The 16,391-nt window shown below is 42.9% G+C and overlaps 1 protein-coding gene across 4 annotated transcripts in view; it reads left to right on the forward strand.

The window, feature by feature from the left end:
* CADPS (calcium dependent secretion activator) overlaps positions 1-16,391 on the forward strand; it is a 483,330-nt gene that overhangs the window by 425,427 nt on the left and 41,512 nt on the right. For all 4 annotated transcript variants that reach the window (XM_068557631.1, XM_068557633.1, XM_068557634.1 and 1 more), the window contains one exon: positions 11,568-11,600. In XM_068557631.1, coding sequence (XP_068413732.1) covers positions 11,568-11,600 — 33 coding nt within the window. The remainder of the gene's footprint in view (positions 1-11,567; positions 11,601-16,391) is intronic.

The raw sequence follows: 16,391 nt of genomic DNA on the forward strand, positions 1-16,391 counted from the left end.
AGATGCACTTAAAGCATCCAGATTATGTACTGGGGAGGGGGAGGTGGTTTGCTACATTTTGCTTCTCAGAATCATGATTTCCGTCAAGCAAAAACCTTGAAGAAGTTACCCTGGAAAAGATACATTCTTCCCACAAATGCTAGAATGCTGAAAACTCTATCACTTGTTTTGTTCTTTTTGCAATAACTTTTTATGAAAGAAATATACATACGTGGTTAAAATGTGAAATAGTACAGAAACACAATAATTATTTTTTAAAAAGCAACAGTTTTCTGTCCCATCCCTTTCCATCCTCAGTCCCTTACCCCAGAAGGGACCCTTGCAAACAAGTTTGCTTTTATCTTCCTAGCTCTAAGTACTGTTCTTATACTGCAATTTCTTGGTTTATCGATCATAGAGATGATTTACCTCCCTGCTGTAGTACAATAGATACTCACTTTGCCCTCTCCACTTTCCACCCCCCATCCTGTTACAGTTACATCAGTATTACCAGTCACTTTACATAGAACCCATCCACCTTTAGTTCTTGTTTCATCCACAAGACGAGGCTCTTGACACCCATGTCCTTTTCCTTCCCCTGCTGCTTCTTCCAGCTGATCTCTTGTTCTAACATGGGAACTGAATGACACACCTCTTCATTCTTATCACTGAAAAATGTAATAACCTATATTTACGAATGTGTCTTGAATCTAGACCAGCACTGTCCAATAGAACTTTCTCTAGTGATGGAAATTTTCTATATCTGAACTGTCTAATACGGTAGCCACCAGCCACCTGTACTTGAAATGTGACTAGTTCAACTAAAAAGTTGGATTTTTAATCGCATTTTGTTTTCATTTATTTAAATATAAAGAGTCACTTGTAGCTGTCCGATAGTGCCAGACCAAGCTTAATATACAAGCCTAACTACCTAAAGCAACTTGATTTTCCAGCAGAAATGATACTAATAGCTGACACATAGTCCTTACTTACTATGCCCCAGGAACTATTCTAGAAATTCACTTAATAACCCAGCAACTCTATGAAGAGTACTGTTATGCCCATTTTATAGATGAGGAAAGTAAGGCATGGAAAAGTGAAGTAAATTGTCTAGTAAGTGTTGGATCTAGAATTTGGCCCTACACCGTCCAACCCCAGAGTCTGTGCTCTCAGCCATTTCCCTTCACTGCCTCTAATCCCCATTAGAAATGACCACGTCCTTTTTCGGGTGTTTCCATTCTGCTGATTAATGATGTGCTCGTGCTTCTCCCATGTTACTTGCCTGAGCGATGCTTATCATTGGGGCTATGTCCATTTAGACAGAACCCTGCCCATTCCATTTGTGCCACAAAAAAAAAAGAGAGCATGAAAACTGGAGGCTGAGGAAAAATATGGGCAAACGTAGGCACTCAGGGCAAATTAGTTGATTTTGCCAGTAGGGTAGAAAGGCTGTTCCTTTGGAGTGCAATTCCAACAGTAGTAATAGCAGCTAGCACGTACTGAGGACTTGCCATGTCCTTTATTCTGCCCCTGTATGTGTATCATCTTCATTAATCCTCACAACAGCACAGAGAGGTACAGATGACGAGGCTGCATCTCGAAGGTACTGGGAATATTAAAGGAGGTGGTTCATAAGAAACAGTGAAACCAGTGCCTGGCACAGGGTAAATAAGCAGCACATGCTGCCTATTGTAATCCTGATATTTCATCGCCAAGTCTACCCACTGGTCCCTGCTACATTGTCTGGTACCTGTGTGAATGGTCTTTATCTCTATTGTTTTTTCCCTTTCCCTGATACTATAATTTTTCCTGGAGCCTCATTTCCAGAGCTCTTATTAATACTAAGATATTAATAGCCTTTTGTTTTACTGCTAGAGTATTTATAAACTTTTCAAGGTGTGGGGAGTGTTTCCTATTCCACATCCTTCGTAGCACCTGCCTCATACACCATCTAAGAGTCATATTTCTGGAAGGAATCAGGGGAAAACATTTAGCTCTGTGCCCTAATATAATAGGTAAGGACAGGAGGCCAACAGTTTAGACAAGTAGTCAGTCAACTAGTTAATGGTCGTATTAAGATGAGAAATTTACATTTTATGATTCTTCCCCTACCCCCCACCCCAATGGCTCCTCCTCTAGTCCAGAGGTCAGTAAATTTCTTCTGGAAAGAGGCCAGATAGTCAATATTTTTCACTTTACAAGCCACATAGTCTCTGTCACAGAGACTCAGCCTCCTCCCTTGTAGCGTGAAAGCAGCTATCGACAAGATGTAAATGAATAGGCATGGCTGTGTTCCAATAAAACTTTATTGATGGACACGGAAATGTCAATTTCCTGTAATGTTCACATGTCAGGAAATATGATTCTTCTTTTGATTTTCCTTCATTTAAAAATGTGAAAACCATTCTTAGCTCGTGAGCCGCACAAAAACAGGCAGCAGGCTAGATTTGACCCACAGGCCAGAGTTTGCCAACCCTTTTTTTTAGTCTATAAACTATAGATGGGAACACACTTGGTACAGTTAACTCGCAGCTAACGACAAGTGACTGAAACACTAGTAACAATATTAGGTAATACTTCTTGAGCTCTCACTATATACCAGGCATTGCACTGAGCACTTAACATGATGTCAACCTGTTCAGCTTCACACGAACCTCCTAAAGAAGATATTGTTGTTACCCTCATTTTGCAGATGAGATTATAGAAACTGTGGGAGGTTAAAATTTTTTTTCTTAAGTTCATTTAACTAGTAAGTGATGGAGCATAATTCTAGCAAAGCTCTGTCTGACCCAAAGTCCCTATACGTCCCACAAGTCGGCTCCCCTTCTCCCAGATCCCAGGTGACTATTAGGTAAGAAATAGCTTTAGAATGACACATCATTTTCACATTATCAGCAACTTGATGTCCTGAAAGGACTCTGCACTTAATAACCAGGCCTGGGCTTGGACACCAATGCCACCACTTACTGGTTTACCTCTGGAGAGTTGCTTAACCTCTCTGAATCTCAATGTCGTCTTCTGTGAAGCAGGCTGGTGAAATGAGCCTTCTAATGTTCTACAGGAATGATTAATTGAGTTAGTTATACATGAGGTGTCTAGCTCAGTGCCCCACACATACATGCTCAATAAATATCATTGAGAATCAGGTGAAGATCAGCTGGTCTCCTTTTATAGCCAGGAGACCCAGGAATGCCCAAATCCTGTCTTAGACCATCAGTCACCTCCCCACAGCATCCTCCAGGAAAATACATGCAATGGATAAAATTGGGGAAGTAGGAGACCAAGTGACACCTTCTTGAATATCTTGGTTATCTATTGCTGCATAACACACTGTGGCAAAGTTAGTGGCTTAAAACGATCTGTTTATTCTGTGTACGATTTTGTGGGTCAGAAATCTGGGAAGAGCTTGGCTAGGGGATTCTTTGGTTCCATGTTGCACTGACAGGGGTCACTTGCTTGGCTGGGCTGGGGCTGAATGTCTGATAGCTTGATGTGTCTCCATGTGCCTATTTCTCCCCCATATGGGGTCGCATCCAGCTGAGCTTCTCCACGTGCCTTGGGCTTCTGATGGCATGGCAGTCTCGGCACAGCTGCACTTAGTGGCAGCTGGCTTTCAAGGGTGAAGAAGCAAAGCTGCTGGCCCTCTCCAAGATTAGGCTCAGGACTGATATGGCATCACCTCCATCATATTCTCTTAGTCACGGCAGTCACGGGCCAGCCCAGGCTCAAGGGGGATGGAGGAATAATAGACCCCACTTCTCAATGGGTGTGGCATGCCCACACAGGGAGCAAAATAACTGATGGCAAGCATCTTTGGCAACAAGCTACTGCATTGTGTGGTGGGCTTTGGGTCCATATTACAATGCAGAGAACTCTATGGAGCCCTGCTGGTCTCCAGGGATCTCTTTGTTAAGAGCTGAGGCCTGAGGAGCCAAGGACAAATAGAATAGAGAGAGAGTCCAGACCACAACCTGGTACCGGGCCAGCAAAGAAGAGGGGAAGTAAGACGGCCAGGCCTCTTATGGCAGGGTTAGTCACAGACATCATGAAGCTTTCTAACCATGAAACAGAACCACATACCTCAGTGTGCAGATATTTAAGGTTTAACAACCCCACCCACTAGGAAACATAGCTCAACCTGTGCCCTGGAACCTGAACTATCAAATCAGCCCCTTTGGATGTGAAAGGAAAAGAGAATGTAAAAATAATAGGCAACATTTATTGAATACGTACTATGTGCCAGGCCCTGTGCAAAGGTTTTCACATACAGTAACTCATTTGATGCTTTGCATGGACTAAATGAATTTAATGCAAGTCAAATGCTTAGAATAGTGTCCTGCACATGTTAAACCCTTAAGAAATCTCTTTTTTCTATTAATAATCTGTACAACCACCCCACGAGGAGGAAATATTGTCATTATCTCTATTTTCCAGGAAGGAACCTGATGCTTAGAGAAGTTAATTACCTGGCCCACAACTGGTGGCTGATCAAACCAGACGCCAGCCCAGGTATCTGACTCCTGGCCTCGAGCTCTTACCTCTATGCTGTACTCATACTGTAGGGACACAAGAGACCCTTTAAGCTCATCTCACAGAAGCAACAGAAGCCATTTCCTTTTGAATTGATAGTGCCTGGTCGCGCTTTTCTTAAGTGATTCTGTAAAAGTGTTAGAGCTTGAATAACAGCTTCAAGAAAGCACTAGAAACCTTTATCCTGGGTACAGAGTAAAGAGTACCATGCTCAGAAGTTCATTCTGTCAACACATTTTTTTTAATTTTTAATTTTATATTGGAGTATAGCTGATTTACAATGCTGTGTTAGTTTCAGGTGTACAGCAAAGTGATTTAGTTATACATATGCATATATCTATTCTTTTTCAGATTCTTTTCCCATATAGGCCATAACAGAGTGTTGAGTAGAGTTCCCTGTACTCTGCAGTAGGTCCTTGTTGATTCTCTCTTTTATATATGGTAGTCAACACATTTTTATTGAGCCCCTACTATATACCAGGCAGTGGAGATAGTGAGGAGAGAAAGAGAAGTTCTGATTCCTCATAGAGCCTACATTCTAGACATAAGGCTGGTGATAGATGATAAAATTCAACTAATAAAATAAAATCATTTTACTGATGATAATGGTGCTAAGTAGCATGTTGACATACCAAACTGCCTCAACTCTCAAAAAAAAAAAAGGAAAGAAAGAAAAAATCCAGATCTCTAAGATCACCTGGGTTAGGGAAGTGGAGAAGGAAGCAAAATAGTATCATGATCCTTGCAGCAGAAATTTCACAAGCCAGACATTGAAGTAAATGTTGCCGGCCCCTTGAAAGAGTGGTGTGCTCTGCCGTTTGTAGGCAAAGACAGAGAAATCAGCTCCAAGTTCTTGTGAAGTCAAACAGGCAGGGGTGCAGTCAGCTTGTGCAGAGAATAAATTGTTTGCTTGGTTGGTTTTTGTCTTTTTTTTTTTTTTTTTTTTAAGAGACCACAGGGAGAAAGGAGAGCTCAGGCAGTCACTAATGCAGTGGTATCTGTTCAGACTTCTTTTTTCTTCCATCTTTGCGTCTTACCCACCAGATTTCTGTTTGCAAAAAGGGCCTAATCCACTTTTTTTTTCCTGTCCGTGCATTGATTTAATAGTAACAAACCCTGAGGTCCTCGTGGTCTGCACCTGGGTTGCTTTTTCCCCTAATGAAGCAAGAGAAGTGGTTTAAGCCCCCGCCGTGCTCCCTATCAAAGCTACACAGTGATTAACTCAGGTCCCCTTATTAGGACCAGGCAGAAGAAAATCCCTTAGTCATCAGCATTGTGAAAATCCTGGAATGGTGAGTGTTCAATGAAAAGATTACCTTTGGGCACCTGAAAAATAATGGAGGAGCTCAATAGAGTAACCATTAAGGCTGTCTACATACGCTAAGTCAGGTGGAGGGTCGAGGTAATTAGCTGGGACATTCAAAGCCAGAGAAACTATGTTGGACCTTCTGCCCTGACTGAGTCGGTGCAGATAATTATTCAAATCTCTCAGACATTTTTCCTGGAGAAGCCATTTTAGGTTGTGTCTACACACACAAAGAAACAAGACTTAAATATGACTGGTTTGCTGGGGTTTTTTTTTTAACTGAATAATAGGCAGCTTAAGGGATGGGAGGTTCAAAGCTATAACTTATTAGCTGTGTGACTTTAAGCCAAATTGCTTCCGTTCTGTTAGCCTCAGTTTTGTCAACTGTAAAATGGGACTATTAATAGGACCTTTTTCCAGAGGTCGTTGTGAGGATTAAATATAACATATTCAATCTTCCTAACTCATCTCCTGGCAAGTCGGAAGCACTCAAGAAATGTAACTTACAGTTATGAATTGTTGGATGGACATGACTTATTCTGGGTGTTTAGAGAGATTGTGCATTAAGACATCGTCCAAGGAAGGGACTAGAAATCAAGGAGCGATTGCCTTTACCTACAATCCCTAATTCAGTGCCTTGGACCTAAGACTTGGTCTTTGCTGCAGGCCTATGAAAATGTGAACAGGTTGCTCACTGACAGCTGATCTTCCCACCTTCACCCTTGGTCTCCATCAGACTCTCGGAGTTTGTGTCTCTTTTTTGAACCTGCCTTCCCAGAACTGGCTCTGTCTGGTCGAGGGGTGGGGGTGGGATGTTCATGGATACTGCTAGAGAAGGGACATTCTTTGTCCCACCAGAGGGGATGGTGAGAAAGCAGGGAGACTCAGGAAGTGAAGTCTGGCTGAAGTTAAAGTTCTTGTCTCTCCCGTGAGGGCTATTGAGTCCCTGCAGAAAAAGGAGGTCAGCCCAGGTGTCTGGGGCAAACGCCTCTCCCGCAGCCTTCTCTCCTATGCCCCGGGACATTTGGCTTTGTACCAGAGAGCAGTAGGGATGTGTGATTGAATATACAGAGCACCCTGGCTTGGGGAACTGCCCTCTCACTCATGCCCTGGCTTGGGCAGCCTGAGGAAGGGGGCAGAGGTCTTTGCTTCTGCCTCAATGTTCTGGAGAGAAGTCCAGTGCATACGGTGTTCATGGAATTGGCAGGAAGTTTCCCAGACTGAAAATCAGCTCAGATACCTACTGCTAACCTGAGGAGATTCCAGCATCCTTTTCATGGCAAGAAATTGCCCGTGGGCTAGAGGTGAGCAGTGAAACTGTCCCCGTGACCACCAGGATAAGAAGCAGATGCTATATCTACACCAGTCAGCCAATATTGCTGGTTAGAAGAGGCACATTTAGTAGCTTTTACCATGTCCCCAGCTCTGTTCTGTACCCTTGGATGGATTACCTCATTTAGTCCTCTCCATATTCCTTTGAGAAACATTATAATTGTCCCATTTGCAGAGGAGGCTCAGAAGTTAATTAACTTGGTCAAAGTCACCAAGCTAGAAAATGGCAAAGCCCGACTTCTAACCCTGCCCATCCTCAGCCCATCCTTTTAGCCACTTCACCAAGAAGATTTCTTTTAAAGTTAAAAAAGAAATGAAAATTACACACAAACACACACACTTTTGACAACGCTTGATGGGAGAAAATGCATAATGACAAAATTTTATAAAATAGGTTGTGCTTTTTAAGAAATTTGTACTTTATTCATCCAAACAACATGTATATGTAATGGGAAATAGTCTTGTGTAGATTACAAGGTCTGTTGTTTATTTGATCTAGACACAGTGTCTGGTGTGCGCTTGGACTTTCTGACCCTTGGCAATAATTCCAAACCCCTCGTGGGTTGGGAGGATCTGGTCCTTCCTCTCTACTTAGAGTATAGCTGGCCAAGGACATAGTCAGTCCTCTGGATACTTCAAAGAAACATGATGCTTAAAAAGGTAGCACTGTTGACATTAGGCAGGAGAGGGTTCTAGGGACCAGAGTTCTGATCCTGGTTCTGTCAGTTTATTCACTCTGCTATATCCCAACATGTATACTGTAAAAACACAAAACAAAACAAAACAAAAACAGAACTGATGACAGCTTTCTACCTCTTTAGGAGATGAGCAACAGAGAACAGGAAGCAGCCTTAGAGGTCACCTCATAGGGAAAGTCTCACATCAGAGCATCCTATATACCTCCTGCTTGAGCTCCTCCAGCAAGGAGTTCTTTTTTTTTTTTTTTAATTAATTAATTTATTTTTGGCTGTGTTGGGTCCTCGCTGCTGGGCGCGGGCCCTCTCTAGTTGAGGCGAGCGGGGGCCACTCTTCATTGTGGTGCGCGGGCCTCTCATTGCGGTGGCTTCCCTTGTTGCGGAGCACGGGCTTCAGGCGCGCGGGCCTCAGCAGTTGTGGCACGCGGGCTCAGCAGTTGTGGCTCACGGGCTCCAGAGTGCAGGCCTGGCAGTTGCGGCACACGGGCTCAGTTGCTCCGCGGCATGTGGGATCTTCCCGGACCAGGGCTCGAACCCGTGTCCCCTGCATTGACAGGCGGACTCTCAACCACCGCACCACCAGGGAAGCCCCAGCAAGGAGTTCTTGATCACCAGAGATAGCCAGTGCCTGGCTGGACTGAGATAGCTGTTCGCACCTTCTTCTGGGGCCCCATCATGTTACTCATTCATCCTGATTCTATGCTCTAGAACCACCGTGACCAAGTTCAACCCTTCAACATTGAAGGTCCTTGATTAACTATGTGAAAGTTTTCATTTCGTTTGCCGTTAGCCCTTCCTTTTCCAGGCAAGATGCCTTCTCCTTTACTTTTCTTGTAGAAGACACTTCCAGACTGCCCTGTATCCTCAACATCTTTCTTCAAGTTCAATGGCCAGAACCAGAAAATGATACAATCCTAATAGGACCACAGTTTACTCTGAGCTGTTTTTTCCTGTTATTGTGGAATGGGAGAAAGAACAATAAGGCTAAGTGCAAGTCAGCAGTTACCAGATTTAAAAAAAGACCAACAAACTGAAGGCTAGTGCATGTAGGAGGGGGGATGGTTTTCGTCATGACATAGAGCTTGCCTTATCTTCCCAAACTGCTTTGAAAGGAATAGACTTTGGCTGGTGTCATTTTCTGGGTTGAAACTGCACGTTGGTGGTAAGAGTGGGTGTGTTTAAAGGTTGATCATTTCAGCTGTAGCAAAACTCCTACCAACTGCCAAGCACTAAGTCTACAGAGGGAAGGAGGCAATTTGTAGCTGAGAAGAATTGTTTTGTCAGCACCTGCCCTGACCACTGTTGCTTAAATTCCTCATACTTTCTACCACTGGTGAAAAGATCAGGAGTTCAAAAGGAAAAAGTGGGGCTCAGGAGACCCTCATGTGAGTCCAGGCTTCTCTGTCTTCTGGCTCAGATCATGATGAAATAAATTCGTAAATTCTGTGGGTTTTAGTGTTCTCAATAGTGAATAGATAAACAATTAATAGCCACCCTTTTACAGGGTGGCTTAGAGAAGAAACAGTATGTGAAAGTGCTTTGCAAAGTGAAAAACATCATACAAATGTTATATATTAATGTACATAGAGGAGATTTGAAAGGAAAGCCACCTTCTTGCTCAAACTAAATTCTAGAACAGGAATAAAGAGGAAAGATTTCGGGTTGAGAATCATTTAGTAAAATGTTATTTAGGCAAATTCTGGAAAGCTTTCCTCATACCCCCCTTAATGGCCCGGAGTGGTTTCCTTCACTCACCAAGCTTTGCAAGCATCCAGCTTTATATGCAACCTTGTTGGCCTTCAGACTAACTCAGGCAGTGGCTTCTCGATCTGGTCTGTTTATTCCTCAACCATCCTGAAGCCAGCACTGGTCACTCGCTTTTTCTCCTTCCTTCTACAAATTTTCCCTGAGTGCCCTTTCTAAGCCGGGTAACAAGTGAGTCCCTGGGGAGACAGCTAGGGGCAAGACATGACATTCTGTGGGAGACAGACATGGCACCAAAATTACTGAATGGCGATTGCAATCAGTGCTGCAAAGGGAAAAAATGTAGGGTTCTGAGAGAATCTGTAACAGGAGACTCTAGGAATCATCTTGGGTGCTGGCGATGATTCCAGGAGATAGAATGCATTGCCCTCTCAATAATTAACTAATTGATGTGTGTTCCGCCCTTTAAAGTTTATGAAACACTTTCCCGTACATTTTGTCACTTGATCAGGCTCTCAGCCCTACAAAGTACACAGTGGTATCACCTTGTTCTAGAAATCGAGAAACCCAGGCAGAGAGACTCGAAGTGATGATCCCAAGGTCAACTAGTTCTATCACTTACAGAACTTTTGACTCTAAATCCTGGACTCTTTCCACCCCACCCATTGGCTCACTGACTTCTTTCTTGAGATTTGACATTTTGAAAAGTGGCTTTGAGAAAATAGCAACAGGGAAAAACACTCCCCTGGATACTTTCCTGGGAGACATGGGGGTAGAGGTAGTGACTCCCAATATTGGTCTCAGCCAGGTGGCAAGAGGCAGCCCACCTGAGATGTGAAAAGACATCCTAAGTGCTTGGTGTGCATCGCAGTCTTGGTACTTGCCAACAAAACTGAAAACGCTCCTCTGATCCCAAATGTAGCCCCTTGGTCTTACCTGTGCTAAGTGGAACGTGTGTGACCCGAGTCAAGATGAAACGCACAGAATATCAGACATCCTCCTCAGGTTTTATTCCTCAAACCCAGCTGTTTATTGACTTCTCACAGGACCCAGAGCCCCGCCACATCTGCTTGTGAATCGATCCTCTCAGCCCCCATTTATTCTGTGCTTGCTGTGTCCCAGGACTCTGTGTGTGTATTCACCCTTGTATCGACCCACTGCAACAGTTACCTAATGGTATCTGCATTTTGCAGATGAGGTAACTGAGGCTCAGAGAGATGAAGTCACTTGCCCAGGGTCACACAGCTTGTAAGTCGTAGAGCTTGGATTTGAACCCAGATCTAACTCCAAATTCCATGCTCTCAAACACTGTACGTACTCCACCACACTCCCTCCACCAGAACTGAAAATAAATGTCATACCCTCTTCCTGCACTTCCCTTCTGGGGTTTTTAGTATTTAAAACCAGGAGACATAACAACAGCCTTGGGACAGTTTTGAAAGGCTCTGGTACCCTCCCAACCCCCGCCCACAGACACCCATCTCCCTCTGGGTTAAGGGTGCCCACCCGCTACATCCCCTTCTCTTGAAGAGAGTTACTGGAAAGTGAGAACTCAAAGATTCAATTAGGACAAACCTGTATTTTACAAAGATTATACAAAGACCCCAAGGTACAAGAAGTGACAGTGGGCTTAACTGCTTTTCTAGACTGGTGAGCCCTCCACTCAACGGTCTGGGTTTAGCTACAGTCATTTTTCTCCCTTTTAAAGGGAGGGAGGAAAATGCAGATCTCCCATACCAGCTACAGAATCTCAGTAAAAATTTTGCTGTCTTTTTCTCTTTCCTTCTCCCTCCCTCCCTCTTTCTCCTCTCCCCCTCTCTCTTTCTCTCCAAAGCAGTGGGTCTGGCTTACAGGGTAAAAAAATTAGCAAACAGATTTTATTTTTTTAGTACCTTTCTGTGTTTCCTGGTCAGCTCCGTCTGCCAGCATATTGTTTTAACTCTGATGGTGATACAGCATTGAGCTGTGAACAATTAAACATAAACACCACCCTCACTTCCATCCTCTTCTTTCCTCCTTAGGTGAAGGCAGCTTCCAAATATGTGGATGTACCTGTGAGTATTTGAAAAATGTTTTTGTGGGGTGTTTTGGCTTTCGTGAGAATTTCGATGGTGCCCTTGTCATTAGTTGCCACTAAACTGTATAGTCCTGACTAGAATCACCAGAAGAAAGGAAGCCAGGAATATTTCACAGTAAAATTGTTTTGAGATGAGAAGAGGGTAGGAAACTGTAGTTTCCTTCAACAGGAAAAAGAGATCCTATTTTGAGGGTAAACGCAGTTCACTTTCATTTCCATTTTCATTGGTTTCTCTGGTATATTTCATTCTGTTATCATCCAGCTCCCTTCCCCTCCTGCGTGCACACCTTGGGAGCAGGGCCTTAGCTAGAAATTTGCACAAGGGTGCCAGTATTTTTTTTTAAACAAATAAATTCGGAATTTGTTCATTTTGGGGTCAATTCTGCAATTGTTTTAAGGGAACCTTACAAAACTGCTTATAATTAGTGCAGACCTCGTTAATGAAGAGCACTCTCCAAGTTCACAGATAAAGCACTCAAAGTTGCCCAGAATTTACATTTAAATTGAGGTTAAGTTCTACACATGAATGCCAGAGTGTGGGATTACCTGTGATAAATCAGGATACATTTATGGACAGACTTTGCCCTGCCTATTAGCAAAATAGAATTGGAGAGATTTAAATATATTCCAATGAAGGAGAAAAGAAAATGATTCTGTTTCTCCATTTCTAACAAAAGAGGTGTGAGTCTATTATAAAATATTAAATTTAGAGAGCTTATCTCAACAGCCACCAACGGTCTTGTACTGAGGGTTTCTCATTCTGAACGTGATTAAGTACCCTCCTTGTTCAAATACTTATTTGTTAAAATTTGTTTTTTTTCTAAAAGGATTTATATTAACATTTAAATTCATTTCCCCAGGAAGCTAAGTGTGTAATGGTTTATTGGCTTATTTCTCAAAGGATGGCAAAATGGAAAATTGGAGTGAGTTTAGCATTAGCATATATTTTGTTTGTTTAATGAAAGAATGTACAATCAATAATTATGCTTTGAATTTATATAATACCTCTCATTGGGGGACCTCCGACTCCTTCATGTAGATAGTCCTTATAATAGAGAAGAGAAAAAGGTCACATACCTGGAGCAAGGAGAGAAGTTAAGTAATTTGTTTTCCCAAGCCCCAAAGTAGAAACTTTCAGTTCACAGGGAGCAAACTACTCAAATTCTCTGAGCTGGTTCTCCATCCTTAAAATAAAGAGAATAATAGCCACATCACAGACTTGCTGTGCGGATGAAATGGCCCATGTATGGGATGCTCAGCTCTGTACCTGGCACTCACTAGATATTTCAGCAGCAGGAGCAAGGCCCTTGGGTTGAGGGAGGGGCGAGCAAGTGCTTTGCTCTATTGCACGGGGTCGGAGCGGGGCGGAGGGGGGGGGTGGTGGTGAATTTGCTGACATCCACCCTGGCCTGCACTGGGCTTCAACGGTAATAGAAATGGAAATTCTAGTCCTCAACCCGAAGATCTGGTAGCTGAAGTCTGTTTTCTGTTATACCTCAAAGCAGAGGGGAGATCTCACCAGTGAGATATAAACAGGCGACGGGTAGACAAAAGCCAAATACTTGGGGGGAAAAAAATGATCTGGCTGAAATTATTGAGGAGGTCAGATTATTTGGGGTAGGTCAAAAAGTCAAGTATTGGCAGTGTTCATTGGTTCAACCTGCTTCCTGCCAGCCAGGCTCAGATTTATTGTGAAGATGAGGAAAAAATGGACTCTACGTCAACGTGAAAGGGAACAAGAATCAATGAGCCAAGTTTCGTCCCTCCAGGGAGGCAGCAGGAGATGATGCAGCATGTCCCCAAATGGGGTACATTTCCCACCGATGATATACAAATACCATAGAAACAGGAACGGCAACCAAGCCTTACAAAGCAGCCACTGTGTGCCAGGCGCTGTTCAAAGCGCTTTACATTTAATCTTCACAACAATCCCACTTTAAATTGAGGATACTGTGGCACACAGAGGTTGACTTGCTCAGGATCCCACAGGTGGTAAGGAGCAGAGCTGAGACTTAAACCATGCTCTTAAACGCTACCTCATTTGCCAGATGATTTCCTTTAGTGCACAGAGAAACATCTCTATTTGGATAACTGAGAGATTATTTTTAGTGAGTATTAGAAAAAAATACGATCGGCACATCAAATGTGCTCTTTCACCATGATTTCACCACTTAGTACAGCTTGGGACAAAGCTAAACTTTAAAATTAAGTTCGTTAAAGTATTTTTGTAACAGACAATATTATAATAAGTTTTAACAAATAAACGATTTTCTAGAAAATAAGAGTACAAAATACACAGGTACTATCTGTACATTGTTCACATAGAGTGAATAGTCATCATTTACGTCTCACAACAACCCTATGAAGGGAGTAATATGATCTTCCTGTGTCACAGCTGAGGAAACTGAGGTGCAGGGAAGTTAAGTGGCTGTCAAGGTCACATGTCGAGTAAATGGGAGCGTGAAGATTCACGCGCTCGCAGTCTGATATATAGAGCCTGCTAGCACTGGCTCCCAAAAGTCAATTGCGTACATTTCTTTCCAACTCTGCCTTCAGTGAGGGCACTTTGGTAGCTCAGACTCAGCCATGGAGGGAGTATTTACACCACGGAAACTGGCAAGCGCTACAGGTCAAGGTTTGCTGTTTTGTTTCATTGTTTTTGTTTTGAAGAGTCAGTTGACCAGCTTCACCAGCGAATATCACCTATTAAATCAGTGGTCCCCAAACCAGAATGTGCAGAGGTGATACTTGGCAAGGGTTTTTTGCTTTGTTTTTGTGGGGGTTTTTTAATAGAGATTCCCAGCCCCTTGCCTCCAGAGATTCTGATTCAGTCGTTCTGGGGTGAAGCCTGGAAATCTCTTTCTAGAATAGCTCTCCACCTGATTCTGATAGATGGTGCAAGTTTGGGAACCAGTGATTCTTGACCTTGGTGTTGTATATTGGAAACATCTGGAGAGGTTTTACGAGGAGTAGCCTGAGGTTGCTTGCCAACTTAAAGCAGAATCTCTGGGTATGGGGTCTAGACATCAGTTTTGTTTGTTTGTTTGGTTCTTGTTTTTTAGGCATCAGGTTTTTTCTTTAAAGCTTCCCATATCCTTCTCACTTGCAGCCAGGTTTAAGAACCACTGGATAAAATCATCTTTCAAGTTTCTTCTAGCTCTGAAGACTGTGAGTTGACCTCTGTTGCCCTGTGAGGGTTTTGGCACATGGTTTATTGGTTTAGTTCCTTGTGGGGACTAGTATTTAGTTACCTTAGAGGTTTGTCTCTTAATTATCTACACTAAGAGAGAGAAGCGCTGTTACCAGGTCATTCAAAACATTGCATAATCCCCAAAGCATATCTCTTTGTCTTAGATGGAGTATTCGACCCTTCAGTTCAGAGCAGATTTGCATTCCTAATTAGGGCTTGCTTAGGATGCCGAAAATTTGAGTTTGTTTTCCTCAAGCTCAGCAATATCCTGGGAGGAGCAAGCTACAATTCAAATGTCCTGTTTCTTCCAAGCCACCAAGTGGCTTCTTCCCAAACTATGTCTTCCACACATGGATGGAGTTAACTATACAGACATTTATATAGTCGTTGTTTGTTTAATTATTTTCTAACATCTACATCCTATGCCATCAGTCTGTCCAAGCCGCACTTAAAATAAACAATGTAATTGTGAGATATTAAACTCCGTCACCTAAAGTCTTTCCCATGGTGACTAGATAGCCATGTGGTATAAAGTTTCATTTACCTAATAGCATCAGTTGTTTAGTCAAAGAATATTTTCCATCTACAACTACAAGTTAGCTTGTTGGTCAGTGGACAGTTTTTATTTTAACCATTTTGGTTGAAAACCTGCTTAGAATGCATTGCACAGCCTTGCCTGCCTTTTTCAATAGGGAACTGACAGTACTTGAACATTTTCCCTATGATCAAGGATCACCATTGTGACTGTGTCTTTCCCCAGTGGCCCCGCTCCCCTGAGGACCTCTCAAAGTATAGGGGCCTCTGCCCTTCATAGCCCCAGACCTCAGGGGATGCTGAATATATGTGTCTGGTGCTCCAGTTTGGCAGCCTTCTCCCTCAAGCTCAGGGTATCTCGAAAAGTGATAGCTTTAATCAACACACCTGTTGCAAATAAGTCCCCTCATCCGCCTTCCTGGTCCCCCAGAGGATGGAAAACCGACTTGTTAGAACTGGACGTAAAGCTGGTTAAAATGGAAGACGGTCGTGAGTGGGGAACCAGAGGACTCTTGAGAAAACACATCTCCATGCAAAGACCTTGTCATTTTTATTTTGACATTGGTTTCTCTGAAGCCTCTTTTTTCTTCTTGGTTCCAAAGTAGGTTCCAAAGGTAGGTAAGGTCATGAAGTGATAAAGCTTGTCACTTACCCAAGTGACATTCTTTCTTGGGGGGAAAGAATCATAGTGGCTCATGTTTGTATAGCAATTTATGACCTTTGAGGCATTTTAACTTCCATTATTTTAGCTGATGATCACAACAATCCTTGAAGGTAAGTAGGGGAACTATTATTAATCCCATTTTACAGATGGTATAACCAAGGCCCAGAGAAATTGAAATGATTTTCACAAGCTCCAGTGTGTGGGGGATCCAATAGAAATCCATGTAGTGTGACTGAGGAGTCTAAAAAAGGAGGTGGGACAGGGACTTATTCATTCATGATTTTGTTCATTCTGCAAGTATTTACTGAGCACCTACTATGTGCCAGTCCTCATTTATATGCTGAGGACACAATAGAAAATAGAGCAAATAAAGTCCCTAT

The sequence above is a fragment of the Eschrichtius robustus genome, chromosome 12 (genome assembly GCF_028021215.1).
Source record: "Eschrichtius robustus isolate mEscRob2 chromosome 12, mEscRob2.pri, whole genome shotgun sequence".
NCBI lineage: Eukaryota > Metazoa > Chordata > Mammalia > Artiodactyla > Eschrichtiidae > Eschrichtius > Eschrichtius robustus.